The following is an 18,341-nucleotide window of genomic DNA, read 5'->3' on the forward strand; positions in this document are numbered from 1 at the left end:
AAATATGTATACACGACCTTAATGTACAGGCAATAAAGTACTGTATACATATTTTTGACACTTTGCCTGTATTCATAGCTCTGTTGTTGACTGTGCTACGCCAACTCGGAACACTTTGCACTCGGAACGACGCAATAATGTAAATATAGATATAACTTCAGTAAATATAGTTGTAATATATAGTTGTAAGGTTATTTAATTTGTATGTCTGTAATAGGCTGAAAATGGAGACACTGTCTATAGAATATGATCATTTATGTATACCCATTTTAGTACAAATAAATAATTTCAATTTCAATTATTTCCGCTTCTTTTCAACCTTTTTTTAGTGACCTTGAACTTGATGTAGTTGATACCTGGCCTCCGGGTCGGCATACATCTCCATGCGCGCACTCTGACGCTGGGGCTATTGACACTTCCTTTCTACCTTTTCTCACAGTGACCTTGGAAATGACCTTGACCTTGAGTCAGTTCATACCTGGCCTCCGGGTCGGCATACATCTCCATCCTCGCGCTGTTGACGCTGGGGTCGACGACGGCCCAGGCTCCTCCCCGCAGCTCGCCGCCCGGCGGGATGTACACGAGCACGGGCGCCGTGGCGTGCCGCAGCGCGCGCACGATTTCCGCGCCGAACTTGAGTATCTCCTCGTACATGTCTGTTTGGAAAAAGAAAATTAAATGATTTCTTTAGACGAGCGAGCCTGTCAAAATTATAATGTTAACTTCATAAATCTAGATATCTTCTCATTGTCTTTCGGTAAATATAGTAGTAGTCTGCGGAGTCAAACATTTCCATAGCAGTGTAATGTTATTACTTCCTTTGTTAAAAAAAAAAGATAAAAGAAACTCATTGTTTTACAGTCTTATGCAATGTATGTACGTTTGTAAGCATGATCATACTTGGTACTTTGTGAGTTGTGTATCCAATTGTTACTTCTGTGTATCCTCCTGTCTATAGGCAGAACCGAACTAGCCCTGTTTCTACTTCTTACCATATCTATATGTTATATTTAATGGAACTATAGGTCTTTTTGTATATCTACAAGCTTAAACATATTTGTATGTGACTGTTTGCTTCCTAAATAAAATAAAAAAATAAGATATTAACGTGAAAATATAAAACGATTTTCTCGGCTCGGATTTGAAAGAGACACTCAAGGTAGACGTTCATATGGCCGCATCGCACGCATCGGACGCAACGCACGCAACAAATTTTAGTATTCTTTGTATAGAAAGTAACAAAACTGATTTATGGAGTGAGCACTCTACGCTGACATTGCTGACTTATGTTCACAAGTACCAAACACAGCCGACTCTAAGGGAGTCGCGATGCGACGAGGACGGTTTCAAGAAGGTGGAGAAGAGAAGAAAACCGGCTCGCCAGAATCAGTGTGGTACCGCACCGACTGGACCTAACCATTTGCTGCGTCCTGCAACACCGTCGACGCTGCTGTATGTGTCCCGTCTACATTACCTACGAAGATCGACGACATCGTAAAGTATGTGAAAACGCATTCATCCTGGGGGTCGTGAAGTTGGAATCTCGACACAATGCGAATTTCAATTCGTTTGTGCTGAGCGTTCCGACTGAACATTTAGCGACCTTCACCAAGGAGGAATTTTGGCCGAAGGGTGTCAAGTTTCGGCGGTTCCGCGGCCGGCTCCCTGACACTCCGGGGTTGCGTAATGCATCGCAGAAAAATGTGTGTTGTAGTGTTTAGTTTTAAAATATATTTTTATAATATGTATACTAGTTTTAAGGTATTTATGTATGGGCCACTACTTGCCTGAAATAAAGATTTTCATTTCATTTCATATGCTGACTTATTTATTTATCTATGCCGAAAGTATCTGATATCAAAAGTATCTCACCCTTCTGTCCCCCGCTGAACCCGCGCCAGTTGGCGAAGATGATGATAGGCAGACCCTCGCGGGAGAAATCGTTGATCGCCTGAGATGTCTTGTAGGCGGAGTCAGGGAACCAGACCTGTGTGACAATGACAATACGTTATGGTCAACTATGGATCAATAAAAAAAAAATAGAGTCCAAAAAAAGTCTGCAGCGGATTTGATAGCTCACGCAGTGCGAGTGTCATTTATACGTCATAATTTCATAGAACTTTGACGTTTAAAATAACACTTTCACTGCGTGGGCTATCAAATCCGCTGCAGACTATTCTTGTTCTGACTCTAGAATGTTGTGTGATGTGATGTGTTGTGTGATGTGTTGTGAAAAATATATACTATATTTAAATATCAAAGAAATAATAATTTATTTACCCAAAATACATTATACAAATAGACAAAATGATCAAATAAAACCTTAAAAATGATCTAGCTGGTATACAAAATATCCACAACGCAGGCTTCGTCAGGTGACTCAGGTGAATCAGCAACATGCTTCGTCCAAAACAAAATTATGATTAACTATGGAACGAATAAAAAATAAAATAGAATGATACTTTTGTGATGTGATGTGTGATGTGATGTGTGATGTGATGTGATGTGTGATGTGATGTGTTGTGTGATGTGATGTGTGATCTGATGTGTAATGAGATGTGATGTGAAATGATGTTTACCGACCTGGCCGGCCTGCTGCAGCGTCCTGGACTCGGAGTCCTTGTTGGCGGGGTCTGCGGGCAGGGTGAGCTCCACCGTGCGCGTCTCCACGGCCACCACGCCCACCGGGATACCGCCGAGCCGGGCGCGCCCTAACAACATCATAATACGCTAGTTCAGAAGTTTTTATTAATGTTATCAGTCGATCAGGATGGTTTTGAGGATCAAATGTCTACATGGAAGTAGATGGAAGGAGTGCGTTTAAGTATATGGTTGCAAATCCTGAGATGTATAATAAATAAATAAATAAATATTATAGGACATTCTTACACAGATTGACTAAGTCCCACAGTAAGCTCAAGAAGGCTTGTGTTGTGGGTACTCAGACAACGATATATATAATATACAAATACTTAAATACATAGAAAACACCCATGACTCAGGAACAAATATCTGTATCATCATACAAATAAATGCCCTTACTGGGATTCGAACCCAGGACCATCGGCTTCGCAGGCAGGGTCACTAGGCCAGACCGGTCGTCAAATGTATGTGTTCAAATTTCGAAAAGCGGATAATACGACAAAAAAAACAAAAGCCAAAAATTGGCTATTTTAAGGGTCTTTACAGAAGATAGTAAGAAAACGGAATAATGGCCCTAGAAATGCCTAAGATTTAATGCATCGAGCTAGAAGGAGTATATGTAAAAAAAAACTAGTCAGATTTAAATATCTTTGTTTTTTTTTTCTTCAGCCATGACCCAAGAATACTTACCGGCGATAACAGTCTGCGCCCACGGCTTCATGACCTCATCAAAGGTGCCTACATCGAAGAACCCAGCGCGGGCGCCGTCCCCAGTGAGCATCAACCGCGGGTCGTGGGCGGCGCGGGGCGGCTTCCATTCCACGGGCCGCTCGATCGGGTCCGAGACTCGCATGATTGGCACCATGGATAGTTTATCCTGAAAGAAATAAATAAGTGTCGGGCTGTATCATTGCCACAATAATGATTGACACCAACCAAACCAATAACCGTAATTATTATATTGTATCCAATAAAACAAGGGTAAGAAGGCGATTTCTTAAAATTGCAACACTGATCAGTAACTGCAGAGTATTGCCATATTAACAAATCTGTTTCCTACCATTATTTTCTTGCTATGTATGCTATAATTTCAACGCATCGGACACTACTCTCACCAGCTCTATACTCAAAGCTAGCTGCAAGCTTCAGCTACCGCATGGTGCGGTAACATACTTTAGGTACATACGACAGCCACCTGACCGCAGTAGCGACCGCATCTAAGTTCTTTGGCGCGACAGCATGTGTCACACCGTTGTTGTCCATGATCTGTATGCCTCCGAGCTGATTGTTGCTATACTCACTAGGCATCGAATACTACCCTTAGCAACATACCTTAGGCACGTACGACAACCACCTGACCGCTGTAGCGACAGCATCTAAATCCGTAGGCGCGACAGCATGAGTCACACCGTTGTTGTGCATGAACTGTATGCCTCCGAGCTGATTGTTGCTATACTAGAGTAACTAGTGTATAACACTTGAAGGCATCGAACACTACCCTTCGCAACTGTATACTCTAAGCTAGCACATGGTGTGGTAACATACCTTAGGCACGTAAGACAGCCACCTGACCGCAGTAGCGACAGCATCTAAATCCGTAGGCGCGACAGCATGAGTCACACCGTTGTTGTGCATGATCTGTATCCCTCCGAGCTGATTGTTGCTGGCGTATACGGCGCGACCGAGCACTTTGTTCAAGGCCGCGTAGCCGGTGAGGATTATATAGGAGTTCTCCACTTGGATGACGCGATGGCCCAATCTGTTGAATACGTTTTAACATTATAAAACTGCATGTTTGAGGTATAGCGTTTTATACAATCGTGATATAATAGAGAGCTTTTCAGTCGAGTAGCGTCTTTAGGCCAAAAGCTTGCTGAGTGGCCTAAGTACGTACGAGATTTAAAAGCTTGATTATGTCAATATTATACAATACAATATCTACTATAAAACCTAAATAATTAAACAAAATTAGGTAAGTATCTCACTAGATAAAAAGATAGTACAAAAGACATCAACGCAACTGCGTATTCCTTAAATAGTAGCGCGTTGATGTCTTTTCCTCTTAACCTAAGGGTCCTTAGTATATTTTGCAATAGGGTTGCCAAATCAGTTTACTCGCCTGACAACGTAGGCGCCGATGCCGATGGCCCGGCACGTGACGACTGATATCGTGACTACGTCCTCGTACGCTTGCGCGGTCTCGCCGGCGATGAGACCAGCGTCGCGGAGACACTCCACACCGAGACCGTCCTCTTTGCCTGTTGACGAATATATTGATACAAGTGTGCTACGTTGGTCATTATCATTATCATACAACGGGGTTTTCGGTGCGGGAATGATTTCGTGTAAAGACTTTATTGTAAAATGTGACGTTCCACGGTAAAAGGTACCTCATGGCGGCTGGGACTTACGTCACATAGCGCCGAAATAATATTGGAGCGGCGTTAATAATAGCGTAAACTCCAACCGCCATAAGGTACCTTTACCCGTGGGATGTCACAAATAATTACCAAACTATGAATTAAACGTAGGTCCAGATGTGCTTAGAAATGTTAAATTAGTATTGTTTTTTATAGTTTTTACCTGTTATTTGGCTAGTGTATAACATTCCCGCACCGAAAACCCCGATGTATGATTATAATACAAGTGTGCTACGTTGGTCATTACACTGCGCGCGAGCTGAAAGCGCGCAATAAGAAAGCCGATGTGTGTAATGACCAAAGCACACGTGTTTATACGACGTTTTTCAACACACTTGCTTAAAAAAACAAAACTTATATATTACAAGCGACCCACTCGGCTTCGCGCGGGTAAAACCTTAACAAATTATAGACCTAAACCTTCCTCATCAATCACTCTATTCATAGGTGAAAACCGCATGAAATTCCGTTCAGTAGTTTTTGAGTTTATCGCAAACATACATACACACAAACAGACAGACGCGGCAGGGAGCTTTGTTTTGTAAGGTAGTTATTCAAATGTTAATTGTTAAAAAGATAGTAAAAGTACAATAAAAAAAGTGTCAATCGGATTATCATACTATATTAATGCCTTTATAATACGTATTTTAATGCCTTTTATTATATAGCACTCACATATACTACTCTTATTTTTCAGTTTATGCATCTTACAATGTTATAAATATCACAAAGTCACTCACCAATGATATCAGTGATTTTATATCTCGATTCGCCCTCGTCGTCAATAAGCTCCGTTTTGACAGAACCAAGAGGCCCGAGCCGGCTGTAGGCCTCTGGCGTCAGGTACAGATACTTGAAGCCTCGCTCCGGCCTCTCGGCCTCGATCCAAGCCACGTTGAACGCTTGTTTGACCTCCTCGGCAACGCCGATGCGAGCGCCGGAGTTTACACTGATGTACAGCTGTAGAAAAAGAATGGAATTAGATTTCTTTTTAAATGAGCATTCTACCAGATTGCTTATAAATTTTTTTTTACTGACCGTTAAGCCCTTCAAAAATTATCTTGTGAACAATGATATTGTTCGGGTGGTATGAAGAAGCGGTGGTGGCCGAGTGGATATGACGTCCAACTTTCAATCCGGAGGTCGCGGATTCAAATCCTGGCTCGTACCAATGAGTTTTTCGGAACTATGTACTAAATATCATTTGATATTTACGAGTACCACTTGCTTTTCGGTGAAGGAAAATATCATGAGGAAACCTGCATACATCCGCGAAGAAATTCAAAGGTGTATTGTGAAGTCCCCAATCCGCATTGGGCCAGCGTGGGGACTTCTTTTTTATGTAATAGTCAGCAAACGAGCAGACGAGCCGCCTGATGGGAAGCAGTCATCGTCGCCCATGGACATAAGCAACACGACAGGAGCCACTTAAGCGTTGCCGACCCTTGAGAACCCTAAATACCCGCTTCTTTAAGAATCCCATGTCGTAGCGCAAAGGAAATACTTCAGGAGGCAAGTCATTCCACATTCTGCACGTTCTGGGAAGAAACGAGCGAGATGCCCGCTTATTCTTGGTGTGCCATGTATCTAAGAAGTGGGGATGAACTTTGCTCCTTTGGCGGGAGGTGCGGTGATAAAATCGAGACGATGGCACCAAATCAAAAAGTTCTTCCGAGCATTCCCCATTGTACAGACGGTAGAACATGCAAAGAGAGCCAACGTCTCTCCGAAGGCTAAGAAGTTCTAAGCCGTCAGTAAGTTCGGGATCGCCGACAATACGAACTGCCCGCCGTTGGATGGAGTCAAGAGGAAGGAGCTGGTATTGTGGGGCGCCAGACCAGAGATGAGAACAGTACTCCATATGAGGTCGAACCTGCGCTTTATATAACAAAAGCCGGTGACTAGGTGTGAAGTACTGTTTGGCTCTGTTAATCACCCCAAGCTTTTTTGAGGACAGTTTGGCTTTATGTTCCAAATGACTCCGAAATTGGACTTCGTTCGTAATGTCGACACCAAGTATCCCGAAGACCAAGCCCTTTTGCGAGTGAGAGGAAGTCTGTGCCCTGCAGTGGGACGTATATAGGCTGAATTATTAAATTATTATAATACATTAAACTTACCCTAGGAATCTTAAGCTCCCTAGCGTACTGCGAAGCCCTATAGTACACCCAGTCCTCTTGAGGTCCGAACGAGCCCATGTAGTAGGTCAGATCGTTCGCTATGACGATGATGTCGCGACCCTTGGGACACTCCGGCGTGAAAAGGGTTAAGCGCCATGCTACCATGCCGACCTGTGGGGAAATAAGATTTTTATAATGGAAATTATAAGACAAAAGTAGATTCTTTAACCCTTTTCTAGGCATAGTATTTATCGACCACATACGCGCCACTAGAATTTCAACTTTAGCATTCCGATTTAAGATTCAAATTAGGTTGCACTTTCGGGAAATTTGATTTGTCTTCAAATGAATCATCAAAGCTGGATTAATTGGAATATATCTGGATTTTTCGGGAAAACCTTGTAGTTTGGTGCGGCCTAGAAAAGGGTTAAATACAGACGTAGGCCTCACTTTCTTCTCTGGATCATTCTCTGGAACATTGTTGAAAATATTTTGGCAAAATTTGATCTTAGGATTTTTAAACAGGAATTACAATACATTAGCATAATTCCCTACAGCCTACGTTTTATTCTAAGAACACCTTTTATTCTATTTATTTAAACTTTTATTGCACATAAAATTATAAGTACAAATGGCGGACTTAATGTCAAGCAACACGAAACGAGCAAGTGCAAGTGTGATGGAAAATAACTTACGGTATTCTGCCCAGGCAGCCTGGTCACCTCCACAACTCTTCGTTCCCCTTCGGGCTCGACCACCAGCTCCACAGCTGCCATCACATTATCTGGTGCTGGTCCTGGGTATCATAAGGATAGAAGATATGTTAAAATTTTACTAGGCCCACTTGCACCATTTCACTAACCCGGGGTTAACCGTTTAAACCTGGAGTTACCATGGTTACCAGTACTAAATGACAATGGGTTTGCGATTTAATCGCTTAACCCCGGGTTAGTGGAATGGTGGAAGTAGCGCTAAGCTGATTTTTCTACAAAATAAATTCTTAGAATGTTGGTCACGGCACCAAATTGTAACGAGCCCCTACCGGATTTTATCAAAATAGGGTACTATACTGTTTTTTTTTTATTATTATGAATGGGCTTACTCATAGCCACAGACTAGTCGAGGCGTAGACGTGGCCTACTGTATTTAAAACAAATTATTTTTCGGCCATGCATGAAATACAGTACCAGATAATTATTAGAAAAACACAGATAGGAGTTAATTAAAAACACAAGTTCTATTTAATAAATCGGATAGAACTATAAAAAGTAGTTGAGTTGACCGTGACGTCATGTAATGTATCATATAAATTCCATATTAGCAAATCGTTTTGGCAGTTCTAAAAAGTAACTGATTTGATTAGTAGGAAAATACCCTATTGAATTCCGTATTATGGCTAGTCTACGCAGTGGCCATTATAGTATGGGGTATGTGTATGGGTTATAGTGTATATGTCGGCGGCCGATCGTAAGATCAGGCAGATCGTATTGTTCCTGTGTATTGTTTTGAGGATAGTCACATTAAACCAATATACAGGTACGATAGGTTCGTTAGGTTGCTTCAGATGCCCTAAGTAAGGCTAAAACTTGTCAAAAGTGCTTATTTTTAAGCCTACTTGAATAAATAATTTTTGAAGCATGAATAGAAGCCCCGCGTAGCGGGGCTTCGTCGACTCAGGGAACGAGTCAAAGATTTTCACGTTTCACGATATGCCTAGGAATTTCACGATATGCCTGATCTTACGATCCGCCGCCGACATATACACTATCAAGGTACCATCAACGCTCCCGTCCTCGATGCACTCCCGCCACCTCCTCTCGACGACCTGTCTGAACATGTCGTGTCTTGTGACGTTGCCTACAAAGCGTTACTATGGCCTGTCTCCCCTTTGACTACACTATCAACGTACCATCAACGCTCCCGTCCTCGATGCACTCCCGCCACCTCCTCTCGACGACCTGTCTGAACATGTCGGGCAGATCGTACACGTATGTCGTGCCTTGTGACGTTGCCTGCAAACAAATCATTTAACCCTTAAATGCATGATTTTTTCTTTTTGCCCAAAATTAATCACTAAATCATTGTGACTTACCAAAAATCTCTTCTGCTGCAAATAGTCTTTGGTGACGTAGGGTGTCGAGATGGGCAGGCCATGCATGGGGCCCTGGCGTGCTCCGAACGATTGGAACATTATCTGTATGCCATTCGAAGGGTTAATTATAGTACATACTTAAAAAAAATACAAATGAATAAATTTTAACTTTAGATTTTTTTTAGTTCTCTAAAGTGTTGTATAATGAAATCATTATAGTCCAGTCGAAGCTCCATAGAGGAAATCATAAGATTAATGTTCAGTCTAAGAAGTCTTAGGAGCTTTTTTCGAATATATACAGGGTAATTTTTGGACCCTTAGCCATATTGTGCGAGGTGATTAGGTAGGCCATACTGAACAACTTTTTCGATGGGACTAACTCCGAAATCACATAAATTTTTTTTGGTCGTTTCATACATTTTGGTCGAGTGGATGTCGTTTTCTATGGGAAGGCCAATTTTTTTTCGGGATTTCAGGCTTGGTCCCATAGAAAAAGTTGTTCAGTATGGCCTACCTAATCACCTCGCACAATATGGCTAACAGTCCAAAATGACCCTGTATGTATATTCATTTAGGTACTCACCACGCCGGTCCTGGGGTCCGAAACCTCTTCATACGTGTAAACGTCCAGGGTATAGCCAGATCCGTTGGACAGGCACAGTCTCACATTCTTCGTAGGGGCACCAGGTCCTATATCAAAACAGATTAGTTATTTACGATACAAGCGACCTATTCGCACGTGTATCGTACAACGTTTTACAGTACATATAGTTACCCACCTCCTGTCAACATCATCAGATCAGATCGATGGTACCATAATATTGCATTGTCACCAGACTTACATATGGAAGCAAATTTTCAGTTTCATAGGAAAACGGAAGTGGGCCAAATTTAACTTGTATGATTTGACCCGTACATACATATTTTAATGAAGTGAAAACTTCTTTAGCGGCGCTGGGCACTTTTTGAGAGGGGCAAAATATGATAAACTCGAGACATCGTAAGGCGATCACGTGACCGTAAGGTTTAGATGGCCACTCATTTAGATGGCATTTAAATCAATAAAGAAAAACTCGATGACATTACATGAAAAAGGTTCTAATCTTGTACGGGTTGAAATACGAGGATCTCACAGTTACATTCTAACTTTATATCACTCAAATATAATTCAATAAAGCTACATCTTGATGAAATCGCTAATAAAAGTGAACTCCAGTGAATAAAACTCAAAATATCATGACCAAATATATTTAGATGCGAGGTCTGCAAGGTAACTTTACAATTTCTATTCGAATTTTAAACAATTAACGCTACAAATTTAAGCTCACTGGCCACCAATTTCGGAACTAAAGTTTTTCAATAGAAAGAAGGATATTGTGTCAATTATACATAGTGCTGCAAACATTTTGGACTAGTCATTGAGTTTTCACTTCTGTCGGCACTCCCGGAGTGCAACCCGTTGTTTTTTTTTATTTATTTATATTTTCCGAGATCTTACCTATTCTCAGAGTAAATCTGATCTCTGCCTGTAGAACCCTGAGTTTCCAGAGCCGGGGTCCATAGCGCATTACCATGCCGAGAACCGATTCCTCAATCTGTCAAAAACGGTTGGTATTTAATTGCAATTATTTTTATAAAGAATATTACTATTTATTTTATCGTAACCGCTGTGTATTTAAATACAAGTAAATCGATGATCTTTTGTTGGTTTATTTTCCAACAATAAATAATCACCGATTAACTTTTTTCAATGTTATTGACTAAACTATTTGACAAATAGTCAATGTCCAGTTTAACAAGAAAAAATGGCAGTCACATTAGAATCAATACGATTAGTTTTGAAGTAGATAGGTTAGAGATTTTTCATCACACTTGCTCGAAAAGGACGTTATTTCATTCAGGCCCCAATTTCACATCGGTGACAGGTGCGGCGAATTGTAAAATCACTGTTGCTGACGTCACAGGCATCCATGGGCTACGATTACCACTTACGATCGGGCGGGCCGTATTCCTGTTTGCCACCATCATTGTATTATTTAAAAAAACTTCATTATATCGGAAAAAAACAGATATTTCTCCTGCGAAGTTTCTGACAATTGTCAAAGATTTAGAAGAATTGTAGGTAATTCTTGACAGGTAATGAGTTATATGTCGGAATTTCGTGACAATTGTAGTGTTTCTTGTGACAATTGTCATAAACTTAGCAAGAGAAATATCTGTTTTTTTCCGATATCCTAAAGTTTTTTTTAATAATACAATGATGGTGGCAAACAGGAATACGGCCCGCCCGATGGTAAGCGGTAATCGTAGCCCATGGATGCCTGTGACGTCAGCAACAGTGATTTTACAATTCGTCGCACCTGTCACGTTGGTGAAACAGGGGCCAGGTGTATTGAAAGATAAAGGCCTACATTGTTCCCGCGCGAGTTATGGATTATCGGCTCGATTCGGGAAATGAATTAGAGATACACTAAATCTATGAAATAGTAACGATATGTGACGTTCCACAGAAAAGGTACCTCATGGCGGATGGCGCTTACGCTATTATTAACGCCGCTCCAATATTCACCCGGGGCAATGGTACCTTTTGCTGTGGAACGTCACATATCTTTACTATTTCATATCTAGTGAATCTCTAATTCATTTCCCGAATCGCGCCGTATGTCACTATTTTATACGAACTATGTACGTTATAAGTAAAATACTTTTCATCACACTCGCTCAGTAAATGTGGAATTGAACGCAGGCTTAGCGGGAGTTATAGAAAAAGCGTTTTCCCTAGGGAGTTACGAAGTTTCTAGTACCATAACTAACAGTTTTTTTGTTTTTACACTTCTTTTTTGTATCGCAAGTGCGATGAAAAACATTGTGTGTAACTCGGGGCGTAATAATATTGCAAACTCGAGTCTGTAAATCGCTCCGGTAAGCTTATCAATATTTATCTTACGCCCCATGTTGCACAATGTACTATTGTTGAAAGTCAAGGTATAAAGGAATTTTACTTTTAAAATACTGACGATTATTATTTAATTACGATAATATACATATTTGGTATATTTACCTTAGACGGGTCCATGATGACAGTGGGTCCAAAGTTGAGGAAGATGTGATTGCAATCTGTCCTCTTGGCCAATGGGTGCGAGAAAGCGACCTCTAACTCGTCCATGGCTTCTAATAGTACCCTGTCAATTTAAAAACACATTATAATACTCGCATAAGGAGTACAATAGCACAATACACAATAACAACACAATACATAACAACGTCGAAGCACAATAGTTATTTACGATACAAGTGCGGAAAAGAGGAAATTCGAAACGAGTGGCGATAAATTAAAACACGACCGAACGGAGTGTTTTAAATCGGCACGAGTTGCGAAATTACCTATTCGCACGTGTATCGTACAACGTTTTACAGTACATATGGCCCTTTAAACTTTTGACATACGCACGAAAACTGCTATTTTACGCACTAGTGCGGGAAAATAGGACCACATGTACTGTGAAATAAATAATTGACTGTATTTAAAATAAATTATTTTCACCATGCATGAAATAAATCACCAGATGATTAATAGAGAAACGTAGACAGCAGTTATTTTTAGACACAATTTCTATTTTTAAACTAAACCCGTATAAAACAAAGAGTAGGTAATTTTATTGTGACGTCACATGCTAGTGTTTCATATAAATTCCATAGTAGCAAAATCGTTTTGACAGTTCGAAAAAAGTAACTGATTTGACTGGTAGTCAAATAATCTATAGTTGGGAGGTTTTATGGGTATCGTCTTGGGTCGTCCCATTCGTTTTTCGTCAAGTTCTTAAATTAGTCCTATTCTGCTTTCGTTATTTATTCTACATTGAAAGCCACCGACGATTGTGACGAATAGGACTAATTTAAGAACTTGACGAAGAACTAATGGGACGACCCAAGACGATACCGTTTTATGGTGTATAAAGTCAGTCCATGAAAAGTCTGCAGCGGATTGGATAGCCCATGCAGTGCGCGTGTTATTTTAAACGTCAAACTTCTATGAAATTATGACGTATAAATGGTATTATAATATTAATAAAAATCGGGCAAGTGCGCCTCGGACTCGCGCACGAAGGGTTCCGTACCATAATGCAAAAAAAGGCAAAAAAAAACGGTCACCCATCCAAGTACTGACCCCGCCCGACGTTACTTAACTTCGGTCAAAAATCACGTTTGTTGTGTATGGGAGCCCCACTGAAATCTTTATTTTATTCTGTTTTTAGTATTTGTTGTTATAGCGGCAACAGAAATACATCATCTGTGAAAATTTCTACTGTCTAGCTATCACGGTTCGTGAGATACAGCCTGGTGACAGACGGACGGACAGCAGTCTTTTTTTTTTATTATAGGACATTTTTACACAAATTGACTAAGCCCCACGGTAAGCTCAAGAAGGCTTGTGTTGTGGGTACTCAGACAACGATATATATGATATATAAATACTTAAATACATAGAAAACAACCATGACTCAGGAACAAATATCTGTATCATCATACAAATAAATGCCCTTACCAGGATTCGAACCCGGGACCATCGGCTTCATAGGCAGGGTCACTACCCACTAGGCCAGACCGGTCGTCAGAGTCTTAGTAATAGGGTCTCGTTTTACCCTTTGGGTACGGAACCCTAATAAAATGACTCACCTCTCTCCCTCATTCTGCAGGTATTCGAAGCTGGCTTCCTTCGTGATGAGATCCTGGTGTCTGATGATGGAGCGGATGAAGAACCGGTAGTCCGTCACCTCTTGTCCTTTCTTCACCTATCAGAAATTAAGGTAAGTTCATGGTATAATAATATACTCCGCCTGGTACTCTCTTCCGACCACGTGACTGACACAAGCCTACGTCATCATGCGACAGCGCTATGTAATAATATGAAATAGCGCTATATAAAGCGGAAATGTTATAGTGACGTAGGCTCGTGTCACTCTGGGAAAAGAAGACCATGTTTTAATAGACTATGGGTAAGTTATTAGACAATGTTCTTCATACACAAGGCGCTCACGAGGAATACAGAAGATTTTAATGGCTCCTCTACACGATGGGCCAGCGGCGGCCACTCCAAGGGACGCATTTATGCGTTAGAGGGAGCAAGTGATATTGCTATCTCATTCTATCGCATGGCTGCGTCCCTTGGAGTGGCCGGCGCTGGGCCATCGTGTAGAGGAGCCATAACACATTCATTGCCACCGAGCCAAACAAGACATTCGCGCCAGGCCACAACAATTTCGTCATATAATGCAGTAGCACCACGATCCCGACTATCGGGTCGTCCAGCCTGGTAACGAAATCATAAAATACCCGATAGTCGGGTTTTCGGCTCTAAATGTGTTAACACTGTTAACTTCGCATTTCTGAGGCTAAAATGTCACATCAGTTTAGGTCAATTTCGCCAAAACAAAATTGTTTTCAGAAGATTCTAGAACTAACGTTGGCTTTGCCTAGTATAGATGCATCTTCTGGTTGCTGGTGGGTAGGGCTTCCAGCTCATAGCACCTCATTCTGTACAGCTGGAAGGAGTTTGGTCTTCTATTGGTGTTCTACAGAAGATTCTAGAACTAACCTTGGCTTTGCCCGAGTATAGATGCATCTTCTGGTTTCTGGTAGACTTCATTCTGTACAGCTGGAAGCAGTTTGGTCTTCTGTTGGTGTTCTACAGAAGATTCTAGAACTAACCTTGGCTTTGCCCAAGTATAGATGCATCTTCTGGTTGCTGGTGGGCAGCTGTAACCTCATTCTGTACAGCTGGAAGGAGTTTGGTCTTCTGTTGGTGTTCTACAGAAGATTCTAGAACTAACCTTGGCTTTGCCTAGGTACAAGTGCATCTTCTGGTTGCTAGTGGGCAGGGCTTCTAGCTCGTAACTCCTCATTCTATACAGCTCCAGCTGGAAGGCTGAGGCTGGCTCCAGGTGGCGGTAGATCGTGTCTTCGGTGAAGTCGTTACGGGCGCGGTATGTGAAGAATTTGGGGAATTGGCGTCTGAAAAGTGTTCAAAGTTAATACATTTGAATACCACTTCGGTGGCAGACAAGCATACGGCCCGCCTGATGGAAAGCGGTGGCCGTAGCGTATGGACGCCTGCAAATCCAGGGGTTAGTAAATTCCTCTTCATGTAATCTATTTTAAAATTTTGTTTTGGCATATGTTTGACAAGACAACAAGTTTTATTTCTACTATGTAAATAGCAATATCCATAGACTATGAATACCGCATAGCGTTGCTTTATAGTCTCCATAGGCTACTGTGACCAAAATCGAAAAAAAACTGTCCAAAAACAGAATTTAGCAAGGAGTTAGTACCAGGGCCTCATGAGTTACGAGAAGGTATCGTTGACCGGCCGGCTGCAGCGTATGAAGGTGGCGCGACTGCTAGCGTATCTTAGCTACATACTTTTTACCTTATGTATTTTTCTAAAAGATGTCAGGTACGTGACGTTCACTAATAACCTTTCGCAGTATAGACCTAAAGGCTTATCACACAGGCGCGTATTCCGGGCGGCGCGTGACGCGCCTGTGTGACTAAGCCCTAAGAGATACACATACTTGATGAGCGACATGAAGGTGACACGTCTGATCCTCTTCTGGTGTAGCTCCTGCCGATGGGCGCGACAGAAGCCGCCGAAACGTCGAGCCAATTGCACGTCGTCGCTTTCGCCGTTGTCTCGCACTCCGATCATCAGGATATGGATCGGCTCCAAGTTCTGTATAAAACATTGAATAGAATAGAAGAAATTTATTCAAAAACGCTCAAATTTAATAAGTATTACATGAGACATAGAGAACCAACTTATCATTAAAGTCTGATTTAGACGGCGCGCGAACTCGCATGCGATTTTAGCTACATTGCGGACTGTTGGTTACGTCCAGTTCAACCGAGCGATCAAAACCCGCAATGTAATAAAACTCGCATGCGAGTTCTCGCATCGTCTAAATGAGCCCTAAGCGTCACTGAAAAGGTCTCCACTCGGCTTAATGTCGAGATACCACCTAAGGATTTCGACGCTGGTCTTCCGCGGAAACCCTTCCGAGAGAGCATAACTACACGCTAAAGTACAAATTTAACACAAAATGTAAATTTCAAAAGCCTACACTATCCAATTAAAAACTACAATAATAACAATAAAATATTTTCTACTCGTCGACTATAATTCTTGAATTAAGATTTCTTATACCAAACTTCAATTGGGTATTTTTAATGTATGGGCTTCCAACTCAACTATAATATTCATATCGATACAGTTTAGTCAACTATAATGAAATTGACCAATCACAGCTCGCCGCGATCAAGAGGACGAAACAAAACCATAGCTCAAATTAATTATTTATTTTAGGTTGTATAGTAGAAACAATTGGTTCATAAGTCAGAAACTCGCATGTGACACCCTTAATATAGCAACATCCATAGACTACGAAAACCACTTAGGGTCGGTTGCACCAAACTGTTACGAACGTTAAAGAGTTCGCTAAATTTTTATGTATGGAAAGTTTCATAGTAAAGGCGCGGGGCGCGCCGGCTGACGATGATCAGTCTGTCAAATGTGGTTGGTGCAACTGGCACTTAGTGTTGCTTGTTAGTCTCCATAGGCTACGGTGGCCAAAATCGAGAAAACAACTGTCTAAAAATTGAATTTAGCGCGGAGCAAGTACCAGGGCCTCATGAGTTACGAGAAGGTGTCGTTGACCAACGCGCCGGGCGCGGCGGCCGGGGCGCGTAGTATGATTAAGGTATCGCGGCTGCTCGCGTACCATCTGCATACTTTTGGTTTGGTTTGTTTGTATGATTCTACTAGTTTAAAGTATTATTTTTGTTGGCTCGTAGAAAAAGTATTGTATACAATAGTGATATAATCAAGCTTTTCAATCTCGTACCTGAATTAGGCAACTCAGCAAGCTTCGTTGCCTAAACACGGTACTCGACTGAAAAGCTCTCTATTATATCACGATTGTATAAAATACTATTAAATTACGAAATCTAAACAGTCATTATTAGCGTGTCTTATCAATTTTATCATTGAGTTGTCAGTATAGGGACCGTGCACGTTGGAGGGTCTGCCATCTTGTGGCCTGAATCGGAAACATATGTTGCACATGTACAATGCAAAATCAAGTGCTGCCATCTACCTTTCTCATCGGTACGTTTCCACGTGCATAGTAGTGGTTCTGCCATCTTGTGGGCTACATCGGAAGCATAAACGACACATTTACGCCTCGAGGCAAAAATCTGACGGCTTCTACGCTGCCCTCTATAGTTCATGCACGTGACCTATACCTTAGAAAATAAAGTCCTCCGCCGCGTATGTCTGTGTATTTGTATGCTCGCGTAAAACTCAAAAACTACTGAACGGATTTTCATGCAGTTTTCACCTATCAATAGAGTAATTTTTGAGGAATAATTTGTTAACCCGTGAGAAGCCGGCTTGCTAGTTACTACTAGAGATATGCCACACCAATAATGAAATTCCCGCGGGAGCAATATAGGACTTTTCACCACACCAGCTCGGAAAGGCTTACTTTGCACTTCAAAAACTGATAGCAAAGTTGCATTTTATTCACATGTGAGGCAAAGTAATCAAATACAAATTTTAAGTTGTTTTCTTAAGTTTGCTGGTAAAATTGACTTTTAAATGATGATTTTGGATGATATATATTTAATAATATTCATTTGGATTTGATTTGGTTTAATTTTGTATGATATTTTACTTTAATTTTTTGCTACGGGTTGGTGTGGTGAAAATTTTTGTGTTTCACTCGGGGGCAAATTTCGTTTAACCCTCGTGCTTTGCAACCCTCGCAACGCTCAAGATTCCATTTTTCGAACCTCTCGCTACGCTCGTGGTTCAATTTTGAAATGTTTCTCTTGCTCGGGTATCAATTAGAGCACGAGCAGTTAAACAACAACTTTGCCCCCTTGTAAAACAAATAACTATTGTCCTTCAGTACACCTGCATGTGTGATGAAAAGATATGAAAAACCGGGCAAGTGCGAGTCGGACTCGCGCACGAAGGGTTCCGTACAATAATGCAAAAAAAAAACA

At 41.3% G+C, this 18,341-nt stretch overlaps 1 protein-coding gene across 2 annotated transcripts in view; it reads right to left on the minus strand.

The window, feature by feature from the left end:
* LOC134677907 (acetyl-CoA carboxylase) overlaps window positions 1–18,341 on the minus strand; it is a 140,409-nt gene that overhangs the window by 18,994 nt on the left and 103,074 nt on the right. For both annotated transcript variants that reach the window (XM_063536353.1, XM_063536352.1), the window contains 17 exons: window positions 15,851–16,008; window positions 15,107–15,287; window positions 13,953–14,068; window positions 12,337–12,457; window positions 10,774–10,870; window positions 9,859–9,965; window positions 9,276–9,377; window positions 9,093–9,195; window positions 7,879–7,979; window positions 7,184–7,354; window positions 5,804–6,023; window positions 4,763–4,901; window positions 4,189–4,402; window positions 3,334–3,520; window positions 2,584–2,711; window positions 1,873–1,987; window positions 479–656 (listed from right to left, as the gene is read on the minus strand). In XM_063536353.1, coding sequence (XP_063392423.1) covers window positions 479–656; window positions 1,873–1,987; window positions 2,584–2,711; window positions 3,334–3,520; window positions 4,189–4,402; window positions 4,763–4,901; window positions 5,804–6,023; window positions 7,184–7,354; window positions 7,879–7,979; window positions 9,093–9,195; window positions 9,276–9,377; window positions 9,859–9,965; window positions 10,774–10,870; window positions 12,337–12,457; window positions 13,953–14,068; window positions 15,107–15,287; window positions 15,851–16,008 — 2,438 coding nt within the window. The remainder of the gene's footprint in view (window positions 1–478; window positions 657–1,872; window positions 1,988–2,583; window positions 2,712–3,333; window positions 3,521–4,188; window positions 4,403–4,762; window positions 4,902–5,803; window positions 6,024–7,183; window positions 7,355–7,878; window positions 7,980–9,092; window positions 9,196–9,275; window positions 9,378–9,858; window positions 9,966–10,773; window positions 10,871–12,336; window positions 12,458–13,952; window positions 14,069–15,106; window positions 15,288–15,850; window positions 16,009–18,341) is intronic.

Source organism: Cydia fagiglandana, chromosome 27 (assembly GCF_963556715.1).
Source record: "Cydia fagiglandana chromosome 27, ilCydFagi1.1, whole genome shotgun sequence".
In the NCBI taxonomy this organism is placed as follows: domain Eukaryota; kingdom Metazoa; phylum Arthropoda; class Insecta; order Lepidoptera; family Tortricidae; genus Cydia; species Cydia fagiglandana.